This window comes from Xenopus tropicalis, chromosome 9, assembly GCF_000004195.4.
Source record: "Xenopus tropicalis strain Nigerian chromosome 9, UCB_Xtro_10.0, whole genome shotgun sequence".
NCBI classification, from domain to species: Eukaryota; Metazoa; Chordata; class Amphibia; order Anura; family Pipidae; genus Xenopus; species Xenopus tropicalis.
Genome location: NC_030685.2, coordinates 11,928,574 through 11,956,159, shown reverse-complemented (window position 1 = coordinate 11,956,159; position 27,586 = coordinate 11,928,574). Strand labels below are relative to the sequence as shown.

Genomic DNA, 27,586 nt, shown 5'->3' with positions numbered 1-27,586 from the left:
AATTTTCCGAAAAAAATCGCAAAATACCGATCATTACGAAAAAAACGCAATCGGACGCATTCGGCCTGTTCGTGGGTTAGTAAATGTGCCCCTTAGACTTGCTTCTGCTCAGTTTGCTCCTCTCTCCCCTCCCCCTCCCATCATCTCTCGCTCCCCCTCCCTACTGTGCTGTGTAATCTGAGCTACTAGTAGCCAGAGCTGCAACTCAGACCAAGCTAAAATGGCAGCTGCTATTTTCAAACAAACAGAGGGAGTTTCTAGGGCTGTTTACTCAGGTATGGTTAAGCTTTCTACAGAATATAGCGTTCCAGCTTGCACTGTTGAGGCTAATCTATTGGCAATAAAATATCAAATTGCCTTTCCTTCTCTTTTAAGTTGTGTTTGGGTGGAGTTCCACTTTAAGCATACAAAGAGAAACGACAACCATTCACACTGCTATTGAGCAAACAGTGGAAAGGTCTCTGGTATAGGAATCAACATTTTAGGTTGCCATGGTAGAAGTTCTAATAAAACCAGACCTATACTGAGTAATAATATAACAGTGTATATAAGCTGATCAAAACTATTAGGCACCATGGAAGTGCACAGGCATCATGGTGTGTAATTTAAGTGTCAACCAACCTATAGGATATGGTACTGCTGCCAGTCTGTATACAGTTTCCTTATTCACTCTTTATTTTTATAAACCAGGGATCCCCAACCAGTGGCTTGTGAAGAACATGTTGCTCACCAACCCCTTTGATCTTGTTCCCAGGGGCATCAAAGTGTTGGAAGCAGAGAGACACATTTCACTCCTAGCAGAGCCTCCTGCAGGCCACATGGGGCTACCAAATAGCCAATAAAAATAATAAAAATACAATAATAAAAATGCAAATACAGGTATTGGACCCCTTATACGGAGACCCATTATCCAGAAAGCTCCGAATTACGGAAAGCCCACCTCCCATAGACTCCATTTTAATCAAATAATTCAGAATTTTAAACTGATTTCCTTTTTCTCTGTAATAATAAAACAGTACCTGTACTTGATCCCAACTAAGATATAATTACCCCTTATTGGGGGCAGAACAGCCCTATTGGGTTTATTTAATGGTTAAATGATTCCCTTTTCTCTGTAATAATAAAACAGTACCTGTACTTGATCCCAACTAAGATATAATTACCCCTTATTGGGGGCAGAACAGCCCTATTGGGTTTATTTAATGGTTAAATGATTCCCTTTTCTCTGTAATAATAAAACAGTACCTGTACTTGATCCCAACTAAGATATAATTACCCCTTATTGGGGCAGAACAGCCCTATTGGGTTTATTTCATGGTTAAATGATTCCCTTTTCTCTGTAATAATAAAACAGTACCTGTACTTGATCCCAACTAAGATATAATTACCCCTTATTGGGGGCAGAACAGCCCTATTGGGTTTATTTAATGGTTAAATGATTCCCTTTTCTCTGTAATAATAAAACAGTACCTGTACTTGATCCCAACTAAGATATAATTACCCCTTATTGGGGGCAGAACAGCCCTATTGGGTTTATTTAATAGAGGAATAAGTTAATTTACTTCCAAATAAAACATATAAAAGTATCCATTATTTTTTTTAAACAAATGTCAATGCAAAAGTATTTCTGTGGCACACAAATTCACTAACACGATTGTTTATCCAATACCAGCTATTTGCTTCTGACCCTAGGGTCAGGTTGGCTGAGGGCAGGTTTAGATTTGCTATGGAGCAGCCAATACTCCCCGAAAGCTGACACTTCTTATGGAAATCACCAGCGATGATTATTCAAATCCGGAACTGTTTGCTGGGTATATAGTATGATGTGAAGCTTCTGGTTCTTTCCGTGATCCAGTAATAAGGATATACTGTATATCACTTATTGTACAATTATTGTAACCCTTACGGGAAATAATTACCGTGTGTAATGTAATTATAATACACAGTTTGGTCGTTTCCCTATGGGAAATGATATCCTTATAAATGGTGCTTAGTGATGTCATCAGTTATAATTTCTGTCACATGACTCTCTAAAACGTGTATATTATAATGAATAAAGTGCCCCCTATTGTCAAATACGAGGATATTAGAAGTTTCATGATCTGTATCAAAGCAGGAGGCCTTGGTGATTTGTAATATCTCTATATTTTACATTGGGATACACCGAATCCAGGATTCGGTTCGGGATTCGGCCTTTTTTGGCAGGGTTCGGTTTCGGCCAAATCCATGGCATAAATGAGCATATTAGGGATGCACCGAACCCACTTTTTTAAGTTCGCCCGAACCCCCAAACCCATCCTGACGGAATCTACCGAATCCCGAATCAAACCCGAATCGGAAGGGGTTAATACAATTTGTCCCCTGACCATTTAACCCTTTCCAAATGCTAATTAGCTTTTGCTACTTCAGTTCGGCCGGGACCGTGGATTCGGCCGAAACCGCATCCTTCAAAGAAAGCCTGGATTCTGCCCGAATCCCGAACCGAAATTCGGGGTGCATCCCTAATTTTACAATAGCAGTTACTTTATTCACTATATAAACCTCCAATATGGCTGCATAATTATGGGGTCAGTGATTTTATTTCCTCTTCTCTTACATTTTGCCATAACCTAAAACTTCATTATTCCAATTAAAAACAATAGTGCAATAAAAAGAGAACACAAATCCAGGTCTTTCTCCTGCTGTTCCGCTGTGATCCGTACCCCCCCCCCAACAGGGAACAGGTTATACAGTATATATACAGGGAGTACTCTCCGATTTGGATTTCTGGGCAGATCTGGAAGTGCTGGGGTTAAACGAGCAGGGGCTGAAAAGGAACGGCATAATTGGTAGTTTGGATTATTCATTCCATTTAATCTATAAAGGCATAGAATAGTTCCACATATGTAATATAAACAGCTATACATTTCTTTGTAATGCAGAATCTATATTTTTACTGCTGCTTTTCATTTTGGGGGAACAAGGCACAATATATATCTATCTATCTATATATAAATAACAGACAATAATAACATTTATGTTATTAAAATGCAGTACTTCATACCTTCTGGCAAGAGACACTAATTTTAAAATTTGTTAAAGAGCCCCACACAACACAGAAACCCCTAATATACCTATCACTGCAATCTGTTCCTTCAAAAAGTATAAATAAATCCCATTTTATATGTTCTTCTCTTTCTGCATCATTTGAAATCCTGGCAGGGGAGGAGGGACTAAAACACTGATGTTACAAATTGTAACAACTTCCCCACAGCTTACAGACAGCATGCAGGAACTACATAACCCACAATGCATTGCGCTGGGATGTTCCTTTCCTTATTGACATAACGTGTGCAGCAGGGAATTGTGGGATTGGGAGGATGCCGGCTGAAGGCAGGCTGAGGACAGTCGACTGTTACATTGTATTTGAGTCTCAAAGAAGTAGTCAGCCAGATCAGCAGGGGAACAGGGGATGGGGCTTAGGGAACTGTTCCAAACCATAATATTACATTAAAAAATAGGAAAAGGTTGCATATTTTTATTTAATTGGTGTATATTGCAAAGTTTCAGTTTAATTTTCAAAAAAGCTTAAGTTGTGTTTGGGTGGAGTTCCCCATTAATCTACACAGCTCTCACTAAAGCAGCCTATCTTGACAGCTTTTTAACCCCTAGATTCTCTGGGGGTCATTTACTACTTTCAGGGCAAAGTGCAAAAAAACCGGTGCAGAGAGCAGAGACCTTCATTCCCACTATGAATACAGTGCTCCCTGCATTCAGCAGTGCTGTATTCATTAGGGGTGAGATTGGGGAGGCACGTATCCCCCCAGATGCCGGCACAAAGCAGGTCAAAGTAAACAACCCCTTCAGTGTTGAGGTTTATCATGAACTGGGGCGGTTATAAACTCAACATCTTTTAGTTACGTTTTGGCATAAAACTATATGTTTTATATATTATACACAATGCAGAAGAGCGGCACTCACAGGATGACAGTTTAACTTTACCTCAGATAGAGCACCCTTCCTTCTGAAACACTGGCACATCTGTTAAAAAATAGGGAGGGGGGAGACAAAAAGCTGTGATCCAAGGGAAACATAAATGCCTTTATATATTTGTTCTCTTATTAACTATGCAAAATATGTATGTTATTGTGTTACCGCTCTGTGTGCATTTATATTACTGTACAAATAAACGTTATATCGAGAGGAACTTACGCTGAGGCTGTGTTGCCAGCTGGATACGCTCATAATATACACAATACTGTTACTGAGCCAGGCAATCATGGAGAACTAGGAGAAATAGGTATGTTGGGTTAGTTTGATTTTGGTTCCAGTTATAAAGGAAGACTATAAAAAGTAGTTTTTGCCCCCCCTGGTACAGTCTAACCCAACTCAATCACATAAGGGGGCCGAAATCTAAAACACAGGCTAAGTCGCGGGCCAAATTTTTTATTAATATACTTAGTAAGATACTAAAGGGTATATTTATCTCATCGCATTGTGCCTGAGTCTGAGCTTTCAGAAGGAGCCAGTACTACACAAGACAACTGCTTTCGGATAACCTATTGTTTCTCCTACTCAGAGTAACTGGAGGAGTCATGAGCCGGACTCGGATGAGTGCTATTATCATAGCTACCACTAGGGACATGGGAGCTTTTTTAGCAATGCAGGGGTCAAGGAGCTGCTATCTTTGTTCTGCCGATTGATTGCCGGGGTGAGCAGGGGTATCGCTCCAACTTGCAGTGCAGCAGTAAAGTGTAAGAGAGGAGCAGGGCACATCCAAATGATAAAAAGTTACAGCTTTATTTTACATATTTACAGTAGAGAGCAGTGGAGATAAGGTCCATAACTAAAGCTGAGTAAAGATAAGGATCATGATTTCCGCCTGAATAAATATATATATATAACTGAGCCGGACTTGGATGAGTGCTATTACCATAGCTACCACTAGGTGGGGCATGGGAGCATTTTTAGCAATGCAGGGGTCAAGAAGCTGCTATCTTTCTACCTTCCCATTGTTCTGCTGATTGACAGCCGGGGTGAGGGAGGTAATATCACTCCAACTTGCAGTGCAGCAGTAAAGTGTGACTGAAGTTTATCAGAGCACAAGTCACATGGCTGAGGGCACCTGGGAAACTAAGACCATGCCTAGCATCAAATGTCCCAAATTAAATATAAAAAAAATCTGTTTGCTCTTTTGAAACACAGATTACAATGCAGGATTCTGTTGGAGAAGCTCTATTAACTGATGGGTTTTGTATAAAAATAAATATAAAAGAATCCCTTTTAAAATATCTATTCCACAATTCAGAAAACTGATCAGAAACACAAATTTAACATGATTTAAAATAAGACATAGCTGACCCTTACCAAATAAGTACACAAATTACTTTCATGAATAGGACCTGCCGCGGCTCCGGGCCCTGCAAGACAAACATTAATAGATGACACCAAAGGATATAGTTCTGGGAACTCTATGGAGATACTGTAGCTAAAGAGCTGCATCAGAACATCTATTCGGATAAATTCTCCGTATGACTGGAGCTGCACTTTGTGGTCAGTAATATTTCTTTGCTCAAGTTTCATAAGAGGTTCAATAATGGCAGATACTTCCTCTCATTCTAATGCATTCATAGAAACAAAGTGCTTATCTGATGGGTCCAATGCTTGGAGCTACACACAGATAGAGCCAGTTTCAGACTAGGGTCTTAGGGACCCACCAGAACTGCTGCCTTGCCCCCCCCAGCTGTGGGCTCCTGCTCCCCCTGTATACTGCACCCTTCATCCATTGGGGTGGGGGTACCAGTCTACGCAGTTCTGGACAGGGGGAGGGTGTTGTGTCACTCTAGCTCAGTCCAACCATAGATGGAGCACTGACTATGCCATATAATTTTGGGGGTATTGCAGACTTTCTAAACTGATTCTCGTGTGAATTTGATCAGATAGGTTGCATCACAAATTACGTGATCCTAAACCATCTTAACTCTAAGGGCGAAGACACACAGAGATACTAGTAGCAGCTAATTGTCACAGCTACTAAAATAGACAATGCTGATCATTTACTGATAATTGTCTCTATGTGTGTTTTACCAGAGGCAATTCTCATTCAGTCTATGGCACAGTATTTTCTGGCTTTTATTAGCCGTACCAAGTTGCTGCTACTAAGTAGCTCCTTTGTGTCTTCACCCTAATTGTTTCTGATATGTTGAGTAATACTCTGAGGACCAACATTGATGTACAGTCAAAAACCACATTCCCAGTGGGAGGCATGGCGTACTGCTTTAGACTCTCCATACTTTTTATATAATTTGCCCACGGAAGCTATAACTACTTTACTTTTGTGTAGGAACCCCTTTTTTTTAGTACATAAGCCCCCTGAGACTTCCATTGGAGAGCACCAGAAACTGGAATGGGAGGGTGGTGGCACATCATCATCATGGTACATAAAAAGATGGTTGTGCATAGGGTCCATAACCAAGTGACGCATTCAATATAAGTCCAGGCTGCTGCTTGTATATACTGCATACACATATAAATGAGTAGAAGACCTTCAGTACGTCAAATCAGGAATGCAGAAGAGCTAAAGGATATCAGTAACCTGAGGACATGATAAGCTTGATGTGATGTAACCTGTCTTCCATCAGTTTGGGATCGTCCTTCTCTGCCATGCTGATGAGGAACATATCCTGAGCCAGATCCTTAATATCAGGCTGCATCTCCAGGATCCTCATCTTCTCTCCATACCCGCTCTTGTCAAGATCATCAATCAGCACAATGACTTTCTCTTTCCCTTTAAAATAAACTCTTAGTTAGAGCTGTGAGGAAGCACATAAGCCTTGGTCAACAAGAACATTAGCCTTCCTCTACAACCTTCCTGTTTCATTGGAAGTGTTACAAAAAGATCGAGATGCAGTTAGAGTAAAGGTGGCCATACACAGGCCAATTTCAGCTGCCGATATCGGTCCTTTAAACCAGTGTATGGGCACCACCGGCAGGCCTCCCCAACTGACATCTGGCCTGAAATCGGCCAGATCTCAATCAGGCAGGTTTGAATTATCCATTGCATCGGCTCATTGATGTGGTCCCCAATCCCACAGCTCCTATGCCCGCCGTTTTAATTACCGTACATTGTTTGTCCCTAGGGCCAAACGATTGAATTAGCCCAGTATCGCCCGTAGGTAGACATATTGGCAGAAGATTCGCTTGCTTCCTGACCTCGCCAAATGAGCGGATCTTACAATGTATAGCCACCTTTGCCCAAAAAGATTAATTGAAGCCCATTTAACACTAACCACACCTAAAAAAGCAGCCACTGAAACAGCCTAAAGCTGAAATTATCTGGGATAGCCAGAGATATCACATTTTTATGGACCAATAGCTCCATCTGTAGTGCACTTTGTGCTAATAAATCTAAAGAAAATTTCACTGTGGAGGGAGGTCTCACCTAAAGCATCAGAAAGGTTCTTCAGTTCTTCATCGTAGAGAGAATCCGTTACATTTGTGATATTTATCCTCCCGTGATTTTTTGTGTGATAGAGAACAGCAAAATTGCATTTGTACATCTCGTCCATGAACTCGTAACGATTGCTATTGGATATATAAAAGGGCTTTGCCTCTGTCACAAGGTCTTTGAAGGTCTCTCCTTTGAGTTGCGCTAGAAACCAAGCGTAGTTAGTCTGGGCCGAACGGGAGAAAACGGTCACAGACAGGGAGGGTCTGGACCTGGACAGGGAAGAACCACATATCTATGTAGGAGAAGAGACACAATGGGAAACAGACTCAGTATTAGTTGGGTTATTAGTTTCATAATGTATAAATATGAGTCTATAAAGGCTTGAAAAAAGTGGAGTGAGTATCTCTAAGGGTATTTGATATAATAGTGTCTGAGACCAGAACTTTGCCCCCCACGGGTATTTTCTATGGGGCAAATAATCATTTACAGGTGCAGCAATCTGTACATAATGCCAGTGCTGATTATTAATAGGGATGCACCAAACCCACTCCGACGGAGTGGCCGAATCCTGGCCGAATACCGAACTGAATCCTGGATTGGGTGCATGCCTACTGATTATGGGGTACAAGGCCCAACTTATGCCACTCGTGTTGTCGCGAAAGACCTCTAAAAATATTAATAATTTTTTAACCCCATAATAGGTTCATATAAAGTGCTTAACTATAACTCAACCCATGCCCTTTAATGAAGGAGAATGCTCCAATGGGAATCTTATACACTTTGCAAAGAGCCTCTCTGCATCCTACGCCCATCGGTGCTCCCTATATTATCCATCTGTCCAAAGTGCAAGTTAGGGGTGGGGGGCGGAGACTTTTCAACTCACCACCCCCTGCCTGTCCCCTCGTGAATACAGAGCTGCTGAATGCAGGCAGCACTGAATTCACATGTAGCTGGCAAGTTTTTTTTTTCTAAATTCAGACAGAGCTGTATTCATAAGGGGCTTTGCTTCGAGACCCGTGGCAATTTTATGAAGGTGGGAGGCAGTGGGCAAAAAACTGACAGACAATGCAGATTTCTGGCACTTTGCACTCCGTCTTGCCAGTTGCTAAATGACCTGTTTTGATTTACTGTCCTGCTTTGAGAGATGGGGAGTTCAAAGGAAGGGTTTAGACAGAGTAAAAATGTTCCCTTTTACTACACATATTTATTATAGTGTTTTAGCCAGCTTCACAGCAACCACAGCAACCAATCAGGCCTTTGTTTGATAAATTGTAGGCAACCATTCAAATCTAACTGCTTATTGGTTGCTATGGACAATCAGTCACCCTTAAGGTGCCCATACACCTTCAGATCTGCTCACTTGGAGATATCGGGAGAATCCAGGCAGTCCGGGGACTGTATCAACGAGCTAATGCGGTCCCCGATCCGACTAGATTTTTTAACCTGCCCGATCGAGATCTGGCCGATTTCAGGCGAGATATCGGTCGGGCAGGCCCGTTGGTAGTGCCCATACACGGGCCAATTAGCTGCTGAATCGGTCTAAGGGACCCATATCGGCAGCTAGAATTGGCCCGTGTATGGGGACCTTTAGCTAAGCTTCTCAACAGCAGCCCGGGGCACACTGAGCACGTGCAGTGCCTCTGACCCTAAAAAGATGTGCAACTTTGAAAGCCCGGATCGTTACTGCTATAGGGCTGCTGAATCTCAGGGCTGGTACAGTAAATTCTGCAAAGAAAATACAGCATTTTTAGCCAGATTATTTTTTTTTTAGGGTTTAGTGCTCCTTATTCGGACCTATTTGCACAGAGATTGGTGCATCATGGGTGAACATAGTGCCAACACCTTGCAAAGTAGGCATGCACCGAATCCATTATTTTGGGATTAGGCCGAACCCTGAAGTCACATGGTTTTAAGGATTTGGATTTGGTTGGGCCAGGTCCATGGATTCGGCCAAATCTTGTCTGACTCCCAAACCGAATCCTGGATTTGGTGCGTCCCTATGGGAAAGGACCAGCATGCAACCCTACAGATCTGCAAGATTGTTCTTATCCAACCAGTGAATGAAATCAATGTAAAACCAGGACTGACTTACCCAGCGGGCAGCAAAGTAGACCAAGGCCCCTATGACGCTAAAAGGCAAAAGCGATAGGAACAACACCACTGAGAGGCAGGAGATCTGAGGAAACACAAATAAATTATAAAAATGACTCTTCCGATACCGTTGTTTAGAGACCTGCATGGGTCTGTTCTTTCAGACCCACGCCCAACCCGTACCCCGCTTACCCACTTTCTTAACCCCATGCAAGACCCCCCAAACCTGCTCCCACAGTAAGCTTTTGGGACCAGCAGAACTGACATCACATAAACAGGAAGTGATAACAGGAAGTGATGTCACATGCCGTTTGTTTCTTATCCCTGCCAAGAGTAGATGTTAAAAGGTACATATTTTTTGAAAAACAATATTGTGCCAATGAATTGTATAACTAAATATATAAGGAAAGTGTTTGGGGCTGATTTATTGAAGCTTTCTCCAAAAACCCCACTAGTCCCGCCCATCTATTCCACTTCTTTTCCCAGGCTGTGCAGGGGGGGGCGACGGCTCTCAGCACACTGCACTGTAGGATAGGAACCAATCAGCAGCTAGGATGACCTGATAGGGAACTGAAGCCTGTCTTTGCTTGTGTGAGTGCAGGGCTGTGATTGGCTCTCCCCCTCCTACTGTGCTTCTGGCAGAGACCATTAGGAAACGCCCACCCCTCATTTGAAACATGGATAGGGACCTGAGAGGATTTATAGGGAGCTCCAATAAAGGGGCCCAAAGTGAAACCAGCACCATATATTATTCATAATTGCCTACAAGAGTTTCAGGCAGTTAGTGGGTGGCAGTGCCCAAGTTGGGGCCTATCAGTACAGCCATAGGGGCAGATATGGGTGGTCTCTGGGTTTGGCACTTTATTGGTAAGTATAGGTTATATGGGAAGGTCACATGGCTAGGAATAGGGTGTATTGGTAAAGGTAAGTGGGGTGCCCAGGAATCATCATTGCCCCAATGATGGGTGTCTGATTGGTCACAAGTGCATCTCAGTAAATAATGACCCCCCCATTTATTTATACCCCATGTCTGTTGTGTTTAGTAAGCCTTGTCCAACTGTCAGCTGCTCTAACTGTCACCCGATCATTTCCCTGGATTTGCTGATTTCGCCTGTTTCAGCGGATCGTGCTTGCTGTTAGAGCTTACCAATCTCTCTCCAACTGTAAAGTTACTTCTTCTGTGGGTCCCTGTGGATAGAAATAAGGTTTATTTGGGTCACAGTCACTTTGCAGAATACTCAGATATTTCTATTGTAGATTAATGCGGCGGCAGGACTTTTTTTTTTTCATGCTTTGAAAGGATTCTGTTCCATTGGGGGTCAACTATGTTTCTACTACAAAAATTAGAATTATTTACTTATAATGGAGTCTATGGGAGATGACTTTTCCGTAATTCGGTACTTTCTGGATAAGGGATACCTGTAATATGTTATAATTCACTATTCAGGAGGTAAAATGAGGCCGGAAAGACAAATGGCATCTACAGGGCTCAGACTGCACATATGGGGGGAGGTAAATATTCTGGCTAGTCTGTTCAACTGAGCTGCCGGCCCAGTGGTAAAGTTTTTTAAATTATGGCTACAATTTAAAAAACAATTCCTTACCTTCATTACTGAGGTTATCCATCCTTCACAGCTTGGACCTGGCCCACGAGTCCCTTTACTATTGGTTAAACAGAAAATCACACAAAGGTTATGAAATATCATAGTGTCTTAAAGGGACATTACTACTTATTTTGTAAAGGTGTTACTGGCTCCTCCCCCTCCTGTTTTAGCTTTACCCTACTTGTATTGTAGAGTACAGAGAGATACCATAAAACTATGGCAGCATAGGGATTCCCCTGTACTAAGCACAATTCAGCAGGAACAGCCCCCTAAGTTTGCTCATAGCCTGTACAGAGAGATACCATAAAACTATGGTGGCATAGGGATTCCCCTGTACTAAGCACAATTCAGCAGGAACAGCCCCCTAAGTTTGCTCATAGCCTGTACAGAGAGATACCATAAAACTATGGTGGCATAGGGATTCCCCTGTACTAAGCACAATTCAGCAGGAACAGCCCCCTAAGTTTCCTCATAGCCTGTACAGAGAGATACTATAAAGCTATGGCAGCATAGGGATTCCCCTGTACTAAGCACAATTCAGCAGGAACAGCCCCCTAAGTTTCCTCATAGCCTGTACAGAGAGATACTATAAAGCTATGGCAGCATAGGGATTCCCCTGTACTAAGCACAATTCAGCAGGAACAGCCCCCTAAGTTTGCTCATAGCCTGTACAGAGAGATACCATAAAACTATGGCGGCATAGGGATTCCCCTTTACTAAGCACAATTCAGCAGGAACAGCCCCCTAAGTTTGCTCATAGCCTGTACAGAGAGATACCATAAAACTATGGCACATAGGGATTCCCCTGTACTAAGCACAATTCAGCAGGAACAGCCCCCTAAGTTTGCTCATAGCCTGTACAGAGAGATACCATAAAACTATGGCAGCATAGGGATTCCCCTGTACTAAGCACAATTCAGCAGGAACAGCCCCCTAAGTTTGCTCATAGCCTGTACAGAAAGATACCATAAAACTATGGCACATAGGGATTCCCCTGTACTAAGCACAATTCAGCAGGAACAGCCCCCTAAGTTTGCTCATAGCCTGTACAGAGACATACCATAAAACTATGGCAGCATAGGGATTCCCCTGTACTAAGCACAATTCAGCAGGAACAGCCCCCTAAGTTTGCTCATAGCCTGTACAGAGAGATACCATAAAACTATGGCGGCATAGGGATTCCCCTGTACTAAGCACAATTCAGCAGGAACAGCCCCCTAAGTTTGCTCATAGCCTGTACAGAGAGATACCATAAAACTATGGCGGCATAGGGATTCCCCTTTACTAAGCACAATTCAGCAGGAACAGCCCCCTAAGTTTGCTCATAGCCTGTACAGAGAGATACCATAAAACTATGGCACATAGGGATTCCCCTGTACTAAGCACAATTCAGCAGGAACAGCCCCCTAAGTTTGCTCATAGCCTGTACAGAGAGATACCATAAAACTATGGCAGCATAGGGATTCCCCTGTACTAAGCACAATTCAGCAGGAACAGCCCCCTAAGTTTGCTCATAGCCTGTACAGAAAGATACCATAAAACTATGGCACATAGGGATTCCCCTGTACTAAGCACAATTCAGCAGGAACAGCCCCCTAGGTTTGCTCATAGCCTGTACAGAGACATACCATAAAACTATGGCAGCATAGGGATTCCCCTGTACTAAGCACAATTCAGCAGGAACAGCCCCCTAAGTTTGCTCATAGCCTGTACAGAGAGATACCATAAAAATATGGTGGCATAGGGATTCCCCTGTACTAAGCACAATTCAGCAGGAACAGCCCCTTAAGTTTGCTCATAGCCTGTACAGAGAGATACCATAAAACTATGGCGGCATAGGGATTCCCCTTTACTAAGCACAATTCAGCAGGAACAGCCCCCTAAGTTTGCTCATAGCCTGTACAGAGAGATACCATAAAACTATGGTGGCATAGGGATTTCCCTGTACTAAGCACAATTCAGCAGGAACAGCCCCCTAAGTTTGCTCATAGCCTGTACAGAGAGATACCATAAAACTATGGCACATAGGGATTCCCCTGTACTAAGCACAATTCAGCAGGAACAGCCCCCTAAGTTTGCTCATAGCCTGTACAGAGAGATACCATAAAACTATGGTGGCATAGGGATTTCCCTGTACTAAGCACAATTCAGCAGGAACAGCCCCCTAAGTTTGCTCATAGCCTGTACAGAGAGATACCATAAAACTATGGCACATAGGGATTCCCCTGTACTAAGCACAATTCAGCAGGAACAGCCCCCTAAGTTTGCTCATAGCCTGTACAGAGAGATACCATAAAACTATGGCACATAGGGATTCCCCTGTACTAAGCACAATTCAGCAGGAACAGCCCCCTAAGTTTGCTCATAGCCTGTACAGAGAGATACCATAAAACTATGGCAGCATAGGGATTCCCCTGTACTAAGCACAATTCAGCAGGAACAGCCCCCTAAGTTTGCTCATAGCCTGTACAGAGAGATACCATAAAACTATGGCACATAGGGATTCCCCTGTATTAAGCACAATTCAGCAGGAACAGCCCCCTAAGTTTGCTCATAGCCTGTACAGAGAGATACCATAAAACTATGGCGGAATAGGGATTCCCCTTTACTAAGCACAATTCAGCAGGAACAGCCCCCTAAGTTTGCTCATAGCCTGTACAGAGAGATACCATAAAACTATGGCGGCATAGGGATTCCCCTGTACTAAGCACAATTCAGCAGGAACAGCCCCCTAAGTTTGCTCATAGCCTGTACAGAGAGATACCATAAAACTATGGCAGCATAGGGATTCCCCTGTACTAAGCACAATTCAGCAGGAACAGCCCCCTAAGTTTGCTCATAGCCTGTACAGAGAGATACCATAAAACGATGGCAGCATAGGGATTCCCCTGTACTAAGCACAATTCAGCAGGAACAGCCCCCTAAGTTTGCTCATAGCCTGTACAGAGAGATACCATAAAACTATGGCAGCATAGGGATTCCCCTGTATTAAGCACAATTCAGCAGGAACAGCCCCCTAAGTTTGCTCATAGCCTGTACAGAGAGATACCATAAAACTATGGCGGCATAGGGATTCCCCTGTATTAAGCACAATTCAGCAGGAACAGCCCCCTAAGTTTATTTTAGATTAATACAGCAACAGACCCTTTCCACGCAATACACTGTATAATAAGCCAAGACAGCCCATCCTGTAAGTATATGTCTCTGTTACAGTTCTTGTCTCTACTGTTCATGTTCCCCTTTGATAAGCACCCTCAGGGGGGCAGCAGGAACAAAACTGATAAAGCCCCCCCCCCCCCAGCAGTCCCCCTAATACCCCCCAATTACCAAGCAGATTGTGCAGGAATTACACTCACCGCCCCAGAGCTGCACAGGAGTGAGCAATAGGGAAAGTGAAAGCGCAGTGTGACTGGGGGAAAGGGAGGGGAGAGGCACACACACACACAGGCCTGACATAACTGCTTCACTGAAAATGCACATTCACTGCGGCAGTGACGGTCTGTGAGATCAAATGTGAATCTCTCGCAGACTGTCCGACCCCTTGTGTATTTAATGAGGTGTTACTGCTGCCGGACTTTCCTATGACTGGGGATTCAAACCGCCGCCATTTTATAAATACAACAGGGAAACATTGGATACATTTATTTTAGACGGGCGCAATCAGGCGGTGTGTGAGGTACCCTCCCTCCCATTACTTTTTGCCGCGCATTACGTACAGCGGCACCGCGTACTCTATGGTTATAGGTACGCTACCGCAGGGGCTTCTGGGAAGGGAGGAGAGGAGTAATGGGGTGCGCTACGTACTCTATGGTTATAGGTACGCTGCCGCAGGGGCTTCTGGGAAGGGGACGGGAGGCGAGGTTATGGTGGGAGGAATGGGGAGCGCTACGTAATCTGTGGTTATAAGTACGCTACCGCAGGGGCTTCTGGGAAGGGGACGGGAGGAGAGGAGATGGCGGGAGGAATGGGCTGCGCTATGGGGTCCGAAGAACTGAATGTTATATAGAGGCAGCGGCAAAAGGCAGACAGGAGGGAGAGAGAAACATGATAAAGGGGCAAAGGGGCAAGGGAAACTAAATGGGAAGAGAAACAGCGGCAATAGGGGCAAGAATGGAGGGGAGAAAGAAGTGGAAATGTGAGAGGAAGGAACTGGAATAGTAAAATGAAATCTGGTGGGAAGGAAAGGGGAGAACAATAAATGAGTGAATGAAACAATGAGGGGTTGATAACAAAAAGATTTAAAAAATAGGGATAAAGAAAATCACTATATAGTGTGCATAGAGTGTCACAGATGGGCCGGACTGCGGGTTCTGCCAATAGCAGGGGGGGCTGCTGTAAGGTGCCATAGCTGTATAGATAGACATGGGTGGGGGCTGTACTTGAAATAGGGTGAATGTCAGTCTGGACCAGGGCAGTACCCCCTGACTATAAGTGCATATGAAATTGTGGAAATGTGAGAGGAAGGAATTGGAATAGTAAAGTGAAATAGGGGGGGGGGCACAAGAAATGAGTGAATAAAACAATGAGGGATTAATAACAAAAAGATTTAAAAAAAAAAAAAATATAGGGATAAAGAAAATCACTATATAGTGTGCGTAAACCGCTCGGACTGCGGGTTCTGCCAATACCAGAGGGGCTGCTGTAAGGTGCCATAGCTATAGAGATAGACATGGGGAGGGGACCAGGGCAGTACCCCCTGACTATAACTGCATATGACATTGTGGAAATGTGAGAGGAAGGAATTGGAATAGTAAAGTGAAAACTGGGGTGAAGGGGGGGGGGGGCAGGGCACAAGAAATGAGTGACTGAAACAATAAGAGATTAATAACAAAAAGATTTAAAAGAAAAAAATTAGGGATAAAGAAAATCACTATATAGTGTGCGTAGACCGTAGAGTGTCATAGACAGCTCAGACTGCGGGTTCTGCCAATACCAGAGGGGCTGCTGTAAGGTGCCATAGCTATATAGATAGACATGGGGGGGGACCAGGGCAGTACCCCCTGACTATAAGTGAATGTGACATTGTGGTAATGTGAGAGGAAAGAATTGGAATATTAAAGTGAAATCTGGGGTGAAGGAAAGGGGGGGGGCACAATAAATGAGTGAATGAAACAATGAGGGGTTAATAACAAAAAGATTTAAAAGAAAAAAGATAGGGATAAAGAAAATCACTATATAGTGTGCATAGAGTGTCAGTAGAAGGCTCGGACTGCGGGTTCTGCCAATACCAGGGGGGGCTGCTGTAAGGTGCCATAGCTGTATAGATAGACATGGGTGGGGGCTGTTTGGGCCTCTGTACTTGAAATAGGGTGAATCTCAGTCTGGACCAGGGCAGTACCCCCTGACTATAAGTGCATGTGACATTCTTGGGGTGTCAATGTCCACTGCCAGGGAACCTATGCAATGCCGGTACCCACAGACTTCTACTGTAAAATGTCATTGTTATGTCAGACTCTCAGTGTAATGTTTAAATGGTGGGCTATCACCCACTGCCATTTACTGTGTATCTTACCTGGGTGCAAACCCCCGTTGTTCTAGTTGAATAATATGATGCTAATGTTCCCCAGCTATCTACCTGGCAGTGAGTATATATACACCGTATATATATGTCAGTACAGGTATCCAGAATGCTCGGGACCTGGGGATTTCCGGATAAGGGATCTTTCTGTAATCCAGATCTCCATACCTTAAGTCTACTGATAAAATCATTTAAACAGTAATTAAACCCAATAGGATAATTTTGCCTCCAATAAGGATTAATTATATCTTAGTTGGGATCAAGTACAGGTACTGTTTTATTATTACAGAGAAAAGGGAATCATTTAACCATTAAATAAACCCAATAGGGCTGTTCTGCCCCAATAAGGGGTAATTATATCTTAGTTGGGATCAAGTACAGGTACTGTTTTATTATTACAGAGAAAAGGGAATCATTTAACCATTAAATAAACCCAATAGGGCTGTTCTGCCCCCAATAAGGGGTAATTATATCTTAGTTGGGATCAAGTACAGGTACTGTTTTATTATTACAGAGAAAAGGGAATCATTTAACCATTAAATAAACCCAATAGGGCTGTTCTGCCCCAATAAGGGGTAATTATATCTTAGTTGGGATCAAGTACAGGTACTGTTTTATTATTACAGAGAAAAGGGAATCATTTTTAAAAATGTGAATTATTTGATTAAAATAGAGTCTATGGGAGATGGACTTTCCGTAATTCGGATAATGGGTTTATGGATAAGGGGGTCTGATACCTGTATTGGGTTTGTCAGTGCCGGTTGGTATGTCCTGTCCTTATTCATTCCTCCCTGCTTGTTATATATTGTACATAGATTATACATTCTGTGCCATTTAAAAATGAGCAGTAAAAAGCCCATTAAGGAACAATAAAGGACACAAGGGAACAACAGTTTCTGAACATGAATTTATTTGTACTTTAGAAAACAACTTTTATTTCAAGCGACACAATAAACATCTGTAATCCCTGACCTTTTTTGTTATTACCTGGTCCACGTCTCAAGCTAGAAGTAATTAGGACCGTAGGTAATAACAGCAAAATAAAAGTTTGTGACTACAATATTACAACTAACAAAATGCAAAATTGATTATTATTTCATGTATGGCTTTTATTACAGCCCCCATAAATGTATTCATTGGCACAGGGAACCATGTGACTGCTATAGGTCGTGTGATTTCAATCCAATCCCAATATCCCAATATTTAGGGGCCCATATACTAAACAATTTTGAGATATATTTGTATTTTTGGCAAATTATAGAACATTTCGGAATGTATGTGAAAAGTTCGTAAAAATTCTACGAGTTTTTCGTGCTTTTCGGTAAATTTCCACAAAAAAAAATGGTAGTTGGCGCAAAGAATACAAACATTTCGGAATTCGATAATGCTTTGGCTACACTTTCGCACTTTGGTTATCTTTTCGCCAGGTTTGATCTGTTCTACGGAAGGCTTCCAAAGCCAGACATGGAAGGCATCAATGCCAGAAAGGTTTCGTGGCATTAACAAATTTTTTTCAGCACAAACATTTTGTGACTTATGGAATGCAATTGCGATATTTCCGTAGGAACGATAAAAGCATTGTCAAGACATTTTAGAACATCAGGAATTATTGTGGTTACTCTGATATTATACCATATCGTGTTTCAAGCCCAGAAAAAAACGCATTTTAGTAAATGTGGCCCAAAAAGTAGCGGTTCACCTTTAAAGGAGACATATCCTATAAAAATTAAGAATGTACCAGAGAATTATACTCCTCTAGATATAGAAGGATTGTGCTTAAAAACGTTGTGTTTCTGACTGATTTATTGAGAAATTCGCCCAAAACCCCACTAGCCCCGCCCATCTGTTCCTTTTCCTGCTGGCTGAATTCTCTGGATGAGCTGGGGTGCCGGCGGCCCTCCATACACTGCACTGTAGGATAGGAACCAATCAGCAGCTAGGCTGACCTGATAGGGAACTGAAGCCTGTCTTTGCTTGTGGGAGTGCAGGGCTGTGATTGGCTCTCCCCCTCCTACTGTGCTTCTTTCAGGGACCGTTAGGACACGCCCACTCTTCATTTCATACTGAACAGAGAAGTGATAGGATCTATAGGGAGCTCCAATAAATGGGCCATTTTGACAGAGAGGGTTAATTTTTAGCACAAAGGGAAACCAGCACCTTATATTATTCATAATTGCCTACAAAATTAGGGTTTTTCCCATTTATTCTGACTTTTTCCAACTTTCAGATTGGGGGGGGGTCATATTGTCCCAGAATATCAATCTACATCAGTGGTTCTCAACCTTCCTAATGCCGCGACCCTTTAATACAGTTCCTCATGTTGTGGTGACCCCCAACCATAAAATTATTCCTAAGACCATCGGAAATATGTGTTTTCCAATGGTCTTAGGCAACCCCTGTGATAGGGTCGTTCAACCCCCAAAGGGTCCCGACCCACAGATTGAGAACCGCTGATCTACATCATACTAAAAGTGGTAAACAACCCCTTTACTAACAGTAATATTTTTTTTGTGTTATTTAAGAGAAGTAGCCTTTTGTATTGATTGCATTAAAGTATTAATGTAATTTCCAGTTCTTTACAGTATCGGAGTCCTGGCAGACTTAGATCTCGGCAAACGGAAATTGAGACGGGTAAGAAGCAGTGAGAGATAGGAAGGTCCTTGCATCAGCTTTCTCATAGAAACCAACTTGTCTGTAATGGAACTCTGTTGAACAACAGGAAAAGATTCCTTCTCAGTGGAGCTAAAGAGGAAGAGGTCACAAGCCGTAGACGCAATAGTGGGCTGGCTTTGTAGTAATTGTTCCTTTGCGTTGGTGTCGGCATTGTCCACATCATCTATCACCACAATCACGTTCTTCTTCCCTACAGAAAAGATACGGAAATATGATCAGGCCAACAATAATGAGAGCTGGGGGAGACTTAAATGGAGCATCTTAGAGCATCACCATCCATGCAAGAAGGGGTTGGCAAGTTGCTGAGTGTTGCACCGAGTCCTGCCTAGTCTTGTCCTCATTCTTTCTGAAATCTGTACCTTCTATTTGAATCCCATGTCAAAATTGATTTTCAAGGAGACGTGAAAATTAAGAATGTACCGGTGCATTATACTCCTAAATGTAGAAGGATTGTGCTTTAAAAAGTTGTGTTTGGAATGGTTTATTGAGAAATTCTGGCAAAACTCTACTAGTCCCGCCCCTCTGTTCCACTTCCTGCTGCCTCCTTTCCCAATCTGTGCTTGGGGGCTGGCAGTTCAAGGCACGGTAGGATAGGAACCAATCAGCAGCTATGCTGACCTGTTAGGGAACAGAAGCCTGTCTTTGCTTGTAGGGCTATGATTGGCTATCCCCCTCCTACTGTGACTATGAAGATTTTCATTCGTCCGGGTCATGGTATATCTTGTATAAATAAATCTATATAAATCCTACTGTACTTCTGGGAGGGACTATTAGGACACTCCCACCCTTCATTTGAAACACGGACAAGGACCTGAGAGGATCTATAGGGAGCTCCAATAAAGGGGCCATTTACAGATACAGATAATATTCATTTTTAGCCCTTATTGTGTACAAGATAAGGTTTTTTTCATTATCCTAAACGTCTCCTGTAGGGCAATATGTTCATTTCGATGAGTGTGTTGTACCATGTAGCTTTTATTTTAAGTGAACAGCGGATACAGCGCCTACCTTCCACATGGGGGGAGTGGGGATATAGATATCCAAGTTGATCAGTGTACATGGTCAGTCAATTAACTATAGAGGACTATGGATTTTGAGGTTGGGGAGCAGTTAATGCTACTGGCTAAAGTCCATGGCCATTTTATTAAGGCATTTTTGTGCTACGTATAATGGATGAGTAATGGCTCTTGTTTGCATTAAGCTACATGGGTGATACACTGTTGAGGTATTACAGCATATGGCAGGAAAAATTCCAGTGAAATGGGTTGGGAAGGGGGTCTGTGATCAGTAAAATAAAGGCCAGTCTGTGTGTGGGCCAGATCCATGCAGGTCTCTATTGTGCTTCGTAAGCAACTAGAGTTCCAAACTGAAAGTCCAATGACCTCGGCCAATCTTACCTAGTGTTGTGGACAGTGTTTTTAGCTCCTCATCGTACAGCGAGTCCGTCACATCAGTGACGTTCAGCCTTCCCCTTCTCTTTGTGTGATAGAGGATGGCGAAGTTACACTCAGAGATGCTTTGTCTGAACTTCCATTCTTCATTGTTCGATATGAAGACTGATTTGACCTGGAACTCCTGCCGCAGATGGTTACTGAGCCACGCGTAGGACTCCTCGGGTTCCCTGGAGAAGATACCGACGACTACAGGAAGTCGTTTCTGCTGGGAGAAGTACAAAATGTTATGAGACTTTCTTCTTGCACCTTTTTGCAAATGGTTTTGAAGTAGGAAGTGGGCAAAAGTAGGAGGTGGTGCGAATTCTTTGTGATTCTAGAAATGGATGTTGCTAATAAGGTTCAAGTGCATCTCCCACAGAATATGGTCATTTAAAGAGATATAAATGCCCCTGAGGGGTAACGGTTCCCAGCATGCATCATATAATGGATGTGGCTCTTTACTAGATTTATATAAACACACCCACCGTTATTCTGCCTGGCATGTCTGAACCATTAGTAATGCTAATACCTACTTAAGCAGTTCCAGCAATTCCAATTAGGATTCTATTCAACCCCAGGGAATTGGCACCAGTCTATGTCCCAGGGCCAGGTTGGTGATGCAAAGGGTTAATACTTTCAGCCTTAAGTTAAATAATATATATTTGGTTGCCATAAATAGTTAACTTACCACACACAATACGTAGGCAGCATAGAGATACACTGGCCCGAGGCTCCAAAACAGGCTGTACCCCCCGAATATGTACAGGGCACCAGTGATGCTCAGTACACCTACCTGCAAAAATACCAAAACACCAGGAATCTTACCCAATATGCAGTTGTAGTACAAAATAAAATCTTTTTTATACATCAACTTTATCTCTACCCCTACCTCTTATCCCACTGCACAATAAAAAAATACCCCATATTTTATGGCTCTAAGCTACCATATGCACTCATTCCATAACAAGTAGAGGTAGAGGTATGAACGAGTTACAGTGGGGCTCATTTATAAACACTGGGCAAATTTGTACCTGGGCAGTAACCCTCAGCAACCAATGAGAAATTTGCTTTCATTCTTGTATCTGCAGCTGGCTGGAAATATCTAATCACAGATTGGTTTCCAAGGGTTACTGCCCAGGTGCAAAATTGTCCATTGTTAATAAATGAACCCCATTGCAGGTCGGCATGAATCAAGGCAATATAGTGGGTGACTTGGTTTGTGAGCTAGTCCCTAGTTAAGACAAAAGATAAAATCGCTGGGATTTCCAAGTTTTTGGGCCCTTCCCCGTGATCCAGTTCATTTTCCTGCTACTCTGAGATTGGGGCATGTTCATCTTCCTTTGTCCTCCCTGGTGTCCCCTGCACCAATCTTTGCAGAGGAACATAGTACAGAAATCCCAGAAAAAGTTCTGTACTACACATGTGCTTGGCCAAGCCTGATGGTGGAAGAAGACCAAGGTTTCTCCTGTTGACTATTAGTTAATAAGCTCTGAAGAGTCACTGAGCATGTGCAAGGTCGCAGACTACAGCAGAAGGCCTTACCGGATAAATAGATGAAAAGCTTCTTAAGTAGCTCTGGAAGCTCACATCATCAAGTCATCCCTGGACAATCGTAGTAAGCTCTAACCTCGTTTTTTCCCACCCCAACGAAAGGTTTTAGATTTTTACATGGCCGACCATATTAATTGCATTTCTCAGGAAGGTCGCTATACACCAATGTACTGTTTATATTGGACCTGTAGTTACTGCACTACAAAATTACGTCTATGGGGTGAAAATTCTTTAGCTTTATTTCACATCTGTGAATGAAAATCTTACCCATGGAAGGAACTTCATTACAGCCTGCATCTTCATTTCCTGGCCTTCCCCAGCAATGGTGGTAAACAGTATGGGAACAGACGTACAAGACGTATCACCTGTATGGATGGACAGAAAAATAGATTGCTTAGAAAAGAAAAATGGAGTGACAGAAGTGAACAAATAAATAGAAAAGATGAATTTTCAGATGTAACGATGGCTGTATAGGTGGAAATGTGTAACCGAGACAAGTTGATTACAAAAAATATATATGTTTTTGTTATTTATTGAACTAAATAAAACAAACAAGGAGATTGCAACCACTCCATGTTTTATTCTTGTCAGTTAGATAATTAGATTTCCAGTCCGTATAGTAAAGCTTGCCATACATGTACCGATAAAATCGGTTTTGTACAATTTTCGGACCGCGTGTGGGCTCAGAATTATCGTCCTGATATTTTTCGTACCATGTCGACCAGTCGATTAGTTAATTGGACAAGTTAGAAAATTTTGATCGGGTAATAATAAAATCTGCGCATGTATTGTGTATCGGACAATATCCTCGGGGGACCTAAAATGGAAGTCGCTTTCGTACAATTGGTGCCTGCCAACTATTTCATGTTCAGAACATCCTCCGATTTGTTATTTTTAGGGCTTTATTCTACAATTTCAATCACAATGTTAGTTTTAGATAAAATCTGACAATCGGAAATTTAGCCTCATAATGAACTTCTTCATGCTTATCTGCATGGGAATAATGGGTGATGCAGGATGTTGTTTATATAGAGCTCATTTATTTATAGTTAAACTAACTCAGTTAATAAAAGGGAAGTGGCGGGTGGGTGTGAAATGAAAACGACACTTTGCAAATGCAGTGGTGAGAACATGAGAGACGAGACAGCAACTGCGCAATAGCATGTGTGCAACTTCACCCTCTTTTCACAAGAAACCACCAAAGAGGGAAGAACAGAACCAGAACTGGATCAGAATATCTGAAAAAAATGTATCCTGTGCCCTTAACAAGCTGCTCATATTTACAGTACCTGTCAATAATTATCCAACGGAAAAACGTTCCGGAACGACCAGGGCAATAATGATATTGCTGCTATAGAACACTTCCTGCTGCAGATACAGATCTGTGTCATATAGAAAGTGAAAGCAAAAAGACACTGAGCAGCAGTTGAGCAGTGATACAGTGCGTGAAAAGGTCCTTTACGGTCTATTTGAAAAGGTGTTAAAGGGAAACAGACAGTGGGGATAAGGGATCTTTCTGTAATTTGGATCTCCTACCTTAAAAAATTACTAAAAAAACAGTAATTAAACCCAATAGGATTGTTTTGGCTCCAATAAGGGGTAATTATATCTTAGTTGGGATCAAGTACAGGTACTGTTTTATTATTACAGAGAAAAGGGAATCATTTAACCATTAAATAAACCCAATAGGGCTGTTCTGCCCCCAATAAGGGGTAATTATATCTTAGTTGGGATCAAGTACAGGTACTGTTTTATTATTACAGAGAAAAGGGAATCATTTAACCATTAAATAAACCCAATAGGGCTGTTCTGCCCCCAATAAGGGGTAATTATATCTTAGTTGGGATCAAGTACAGGTACTGTTTTATTATTACAGAGAAAAAGGGAATCATTTAACCATTAAATAAACCCAATAGGGCTGTTCTGCCCCAATAAGGGGTAATTATATCTTAGTTGGGATCAAGTACAGGTACTGTTTTATTATTACAGAGAAAAGGGAATCATTTAACCATGAAATAAACCCAATAGGGCTGTTCTGCCCCCAATAAGGGGTAATTATATCTTAGTTGGGATCAAGTACAAGGTTCTGTTTTATTATTATAGAGAAAAGGGAATCATTTAACCATTAAATAAACCCAATAGGGCTGTTCTGCCCCCAATAAGGGGTAATTATATCTTAGTTGGGATCAAGTACAGGTACTGTTTTATTATTACAGAGAAAAGGGAATCATTTAACCATTAAATAAACCCAATAGGGCTGTTCTGCCCCCAATAAGGGGTAATTATATCTTAGTTGGGATCAAGTACAGGTACTGTTTTATTATTACAGAGAAAAGGGAATCATTTAAACATGAAATAAACAAAGAACAGACTGACATACAGTATAAGATCTGCGATGCTGACATAATCATGATGCAAAATCCCTAATGACGGAATATATAAACATATACATTAACTTGGCAAACGCGAAAAATAAGGAAACAATTTTTGCAATGTGTAATATTTTCCAAAAAAGAATGAAGAACTTGCCCCAGGAGTTGAACGATACCTGCACAGCCTGGTAGAACTACTTGATGTTTGCTCCATTTTGAGTACCAGTTGAATGGAGAATGATATTAACACCAACACACTCATTTATGAACTAAGGTCAGTTTTGCACTTGTGCAGTTACCATAGCAACATTTCAAATACTGGCTTTCAGTTTCTAGCCTGCAGTAACCTGTGCAGCGTCTGGGCTGCCAATTGTTCATAAAGGAGCCCCTTAGTGAAAACAATGTGTAAATGTGCCGGCCTGGAGGTGCAGAAGCAATTCATTAAAAAGGAGAGGATTCCTATAATGTTCGCTCTAGAGAAAACACAACAAGGTGTTTGTGCAGTTATGCTAAAGGTCACCGGTGATTATAAAATAATTAAACCCGATCAGAAAGCATTGATAAAATAGCAGCCAGGACTGGTTTCTATCCAGCCAGCAGCTCCCATGTGAACTGATTAATCTGTGCCTATTTACATGAATTTTAGATGCACCAGATAATAAAGGGACGTTGTAGATCATATAATCAAATAGTCGCACTGCCCCTTGCCCCTACCAAGCTCTCAATTTGCCTTTGTCTTAACCATACCCATGACCTGTCTTTTCTTTTTCTTATTTATTTACACCCATAGCCTTCCCCTTTCCTACTTAGCCACACCCACAACATTCCCCTTTCTTACTTAGCCACACCCACAGCCTTCCCCTTTCTTACTTAGCCACACCCACAGCCTTCCCCTTTCTTACTTAGCCACACCCACAGCCTTCCCCTTTCTTACTTAGCCACACCCACAGTCTACCCATCTCTTACATACCTACAGCCTATCACTCTCTTACATACCTATAAGTGAAGTATCTTCCTTCATTACTTACCTATACCCAAAGTCTTTGGATACCAATATACTGCACATAGCCTCGTACCTACACACAGTCTGTCAATCTTGAACTTACCTACCAGCAGTTTCATTCCATAGTTACATAGTTACATAGGGTTGAAAAAAGACCATTGTCCATCAAGTTCAACCCATCCGAGTAAACCCAGCACACAACCTATACTAACCAATCTATACACTCACATACATAAACTATATATACAACCACTAATACTAACTGTAGATATTAGTATCACAATAGCCTTGGATATTCTGCTTGTTCAAAAACTCATCCAGGCCCCTCTTAAAGGCATTAACAGAATCTGCCATTACCCCATCACTAGGAAGGGCATTCCCCAACCTCACTGCCCTCACCGTGAAAAACCACCTACTCTGCTTCAAATGGAAACTCCTTTCCTCTAATCTATAGGGGTGACCTCTGGTGCGTTGATTGTTTTTATGGGAAAAAAGAACATCCCCCAACTGCCTATAATCCCCTCTAATGTACTTGTACAGAGTAATCATGTCCCCTCGCAAGCGCCTCTTTTCCAGAGAAAACAACCCCAACCTCGACAGTCTAACCTCATAGTTTAACCCTTCCATCCCCTTTACCAGTTTAGTTGCACGTCTCTGCACTCTCTCCAGCTCATTAATATCCTTCTTAAGGACTGAAGCCCAAAACTGCCCCCCATACTCAAGGTGAGGCCTTCTAACTTACCTACATCCCCAGTCTTTCCCTTTCTTACTTAGCCACACCCACAGCATTCCGCTTTCTTACTTAGCCACACCCACAATCTACCCATCTCTTTCATACCTACAGCCCATCACTCTCTTACATACCTATAAGTGAAGTATCTTCCTTCATTACTCACCTACGCCCAGAGTTAGCCCTCTGCCCTCACAATCCCCAGTAGTCTATTCCATGGATACCAATATACTACACATAGCCTCGTACCTACACACAGTCTGTCCATCTTGAACTTACCTACCAGCAGTTTCATTCCTTCTTACTTTCCGACATCCCCAGTCTTTCCCTTTCACATGTAACCAAAGACACGACCTGCTGTCGGTCTATTCCTTGCATACTCACAACTTTCTTCTCACCTTGGTCATTGATGTTAATAGTTTTCCCAGTATGTCTCTCCTTTACTTACCCCAGTCTCTTGTTACACAGTCTGTCCCTTTCTTTCTATCACTGTCTGTCAGGCTACTCCTTTCATACTCACATTCCAGCTCAAGGTATTTTGGTTTCTCCGCTCCTCCCCAGTCACACCCCTATTACCTGTTCTGCTGGTAAATGCCTCTCCATGCAGTGCTCGCACCTTACATTTCTCCTGGCTTCCTGAGACTTGAATTCATTCTATTTTTTTTGTATAAGAATACCCTTACAGCAAACTAATGGTATTTTGGCCAACATACCCTTTGTACCATTTAGAAAGGAAAGCCCTGGAGCTATAAGCGCAGGGACTGAATGACAAGGACTGGTTTATGTTTAGAGATTGGCAGAATTAGGTGCAACCGTGATTAGGTGAGAAGGAAAGAGTTAAGGTAGGAGAAAGCTGGGCTGGGGGCGGAGAAAGAGAGGGATGTGATGTCCTTATCTTCTGAGCAGGTAGAAACATCCCACCCACCCTCTCCCCTTTTTTGCATATTTTGCAAAATGTCAGGAGTTTCTCTTCTTTATGTTCTCATATTAGCTATTAATAACTGAATGTGGATGTTTTCCTGAATGCATTGTTATAGTGTGCTTTCTTTATCTTTATACTGTATAAACCTGAGAGTCAGCATTGTATTTAATTCATGTTAACTACAATTGCTTGATCCAGGGAATGTTTCCGATCGCCAAGGGGATCAGGAAGGAAATTTTTTCCCTCTTGAGGCATAATAG

The 27,586-nt window shown here is 42.3% G+C and overlaps 2 protein-coding genes across 3 annotated transcripts; both read right to left on the bottom strand.

Annotated features, from left to right (window-relative positions):
- Positions 1-1,578: 1,578 nt before the first annotated feature.
- LOC101731001 lies at positions 1,579-14,858 on the bottom strand. 2 transcript variants are annotated; one of them, XM_031893696.1, is made up of 10 exons: positions 14,481-14,858; positions 11,125-11,182; positions 10,668-10,708; positions 9,522-9,605; positions 7,421-7,721; positions 6,575-6,766; positions 5,347-5,399; positions 4,192-4,266; positions 3,961-4,020; positions 1,579-2,806 (listed from the first exon to the last, which is right to left on the bottom strand). In XM_031893696.1, exons 2-10 carry the CDS (start codon positions 11,144-11,146, stop codon positions 2,792-2,794), a joined length of 843 nt encoding a protein of 280 aa, XP_031749556.1. In that variant the 5' UTR covers positions 11,147-11,182; positions 14,481-14,858; the 3' UTR covers positions 1,579-2,791. The 2 variants fall into 2 exon arrangements, with proteins under 2 accessions (XP_031749556.1, XP_004918198.2); XM_004918141.4 differs by having other exon boundaries at positions 3,982-4,020; positions 14,481-14,855.
- Positions 14,859-19,087: 4,229 nt separating this feature from the next.
- Positions 19,088-26,897, bottom strand: LOC100494067. The gene is made up of 5 exons (XM_031893704.1): positions 26,853-26,897; positions 22,567-22,664; positions 21,437-21,541; positions 20,713-20,974; positions 19,088-19,505 (listed from the first exon to the last, which is right to left on the bottom strand). Exons 2-5 carry the CDS (start codon positions 22,600-22,602, stop codon positions 19,219-19,221), a joined length of 690 nt encoding a protein of 229 aa, XP_031749564.1. The 5' UTR covers positions 22,603-22,664; positions 26,853-26,897; the 3' UTR covers positions 19,088-19,218.
- Positions 26,898-27,586: the final 689 nt, after the last annotated feature.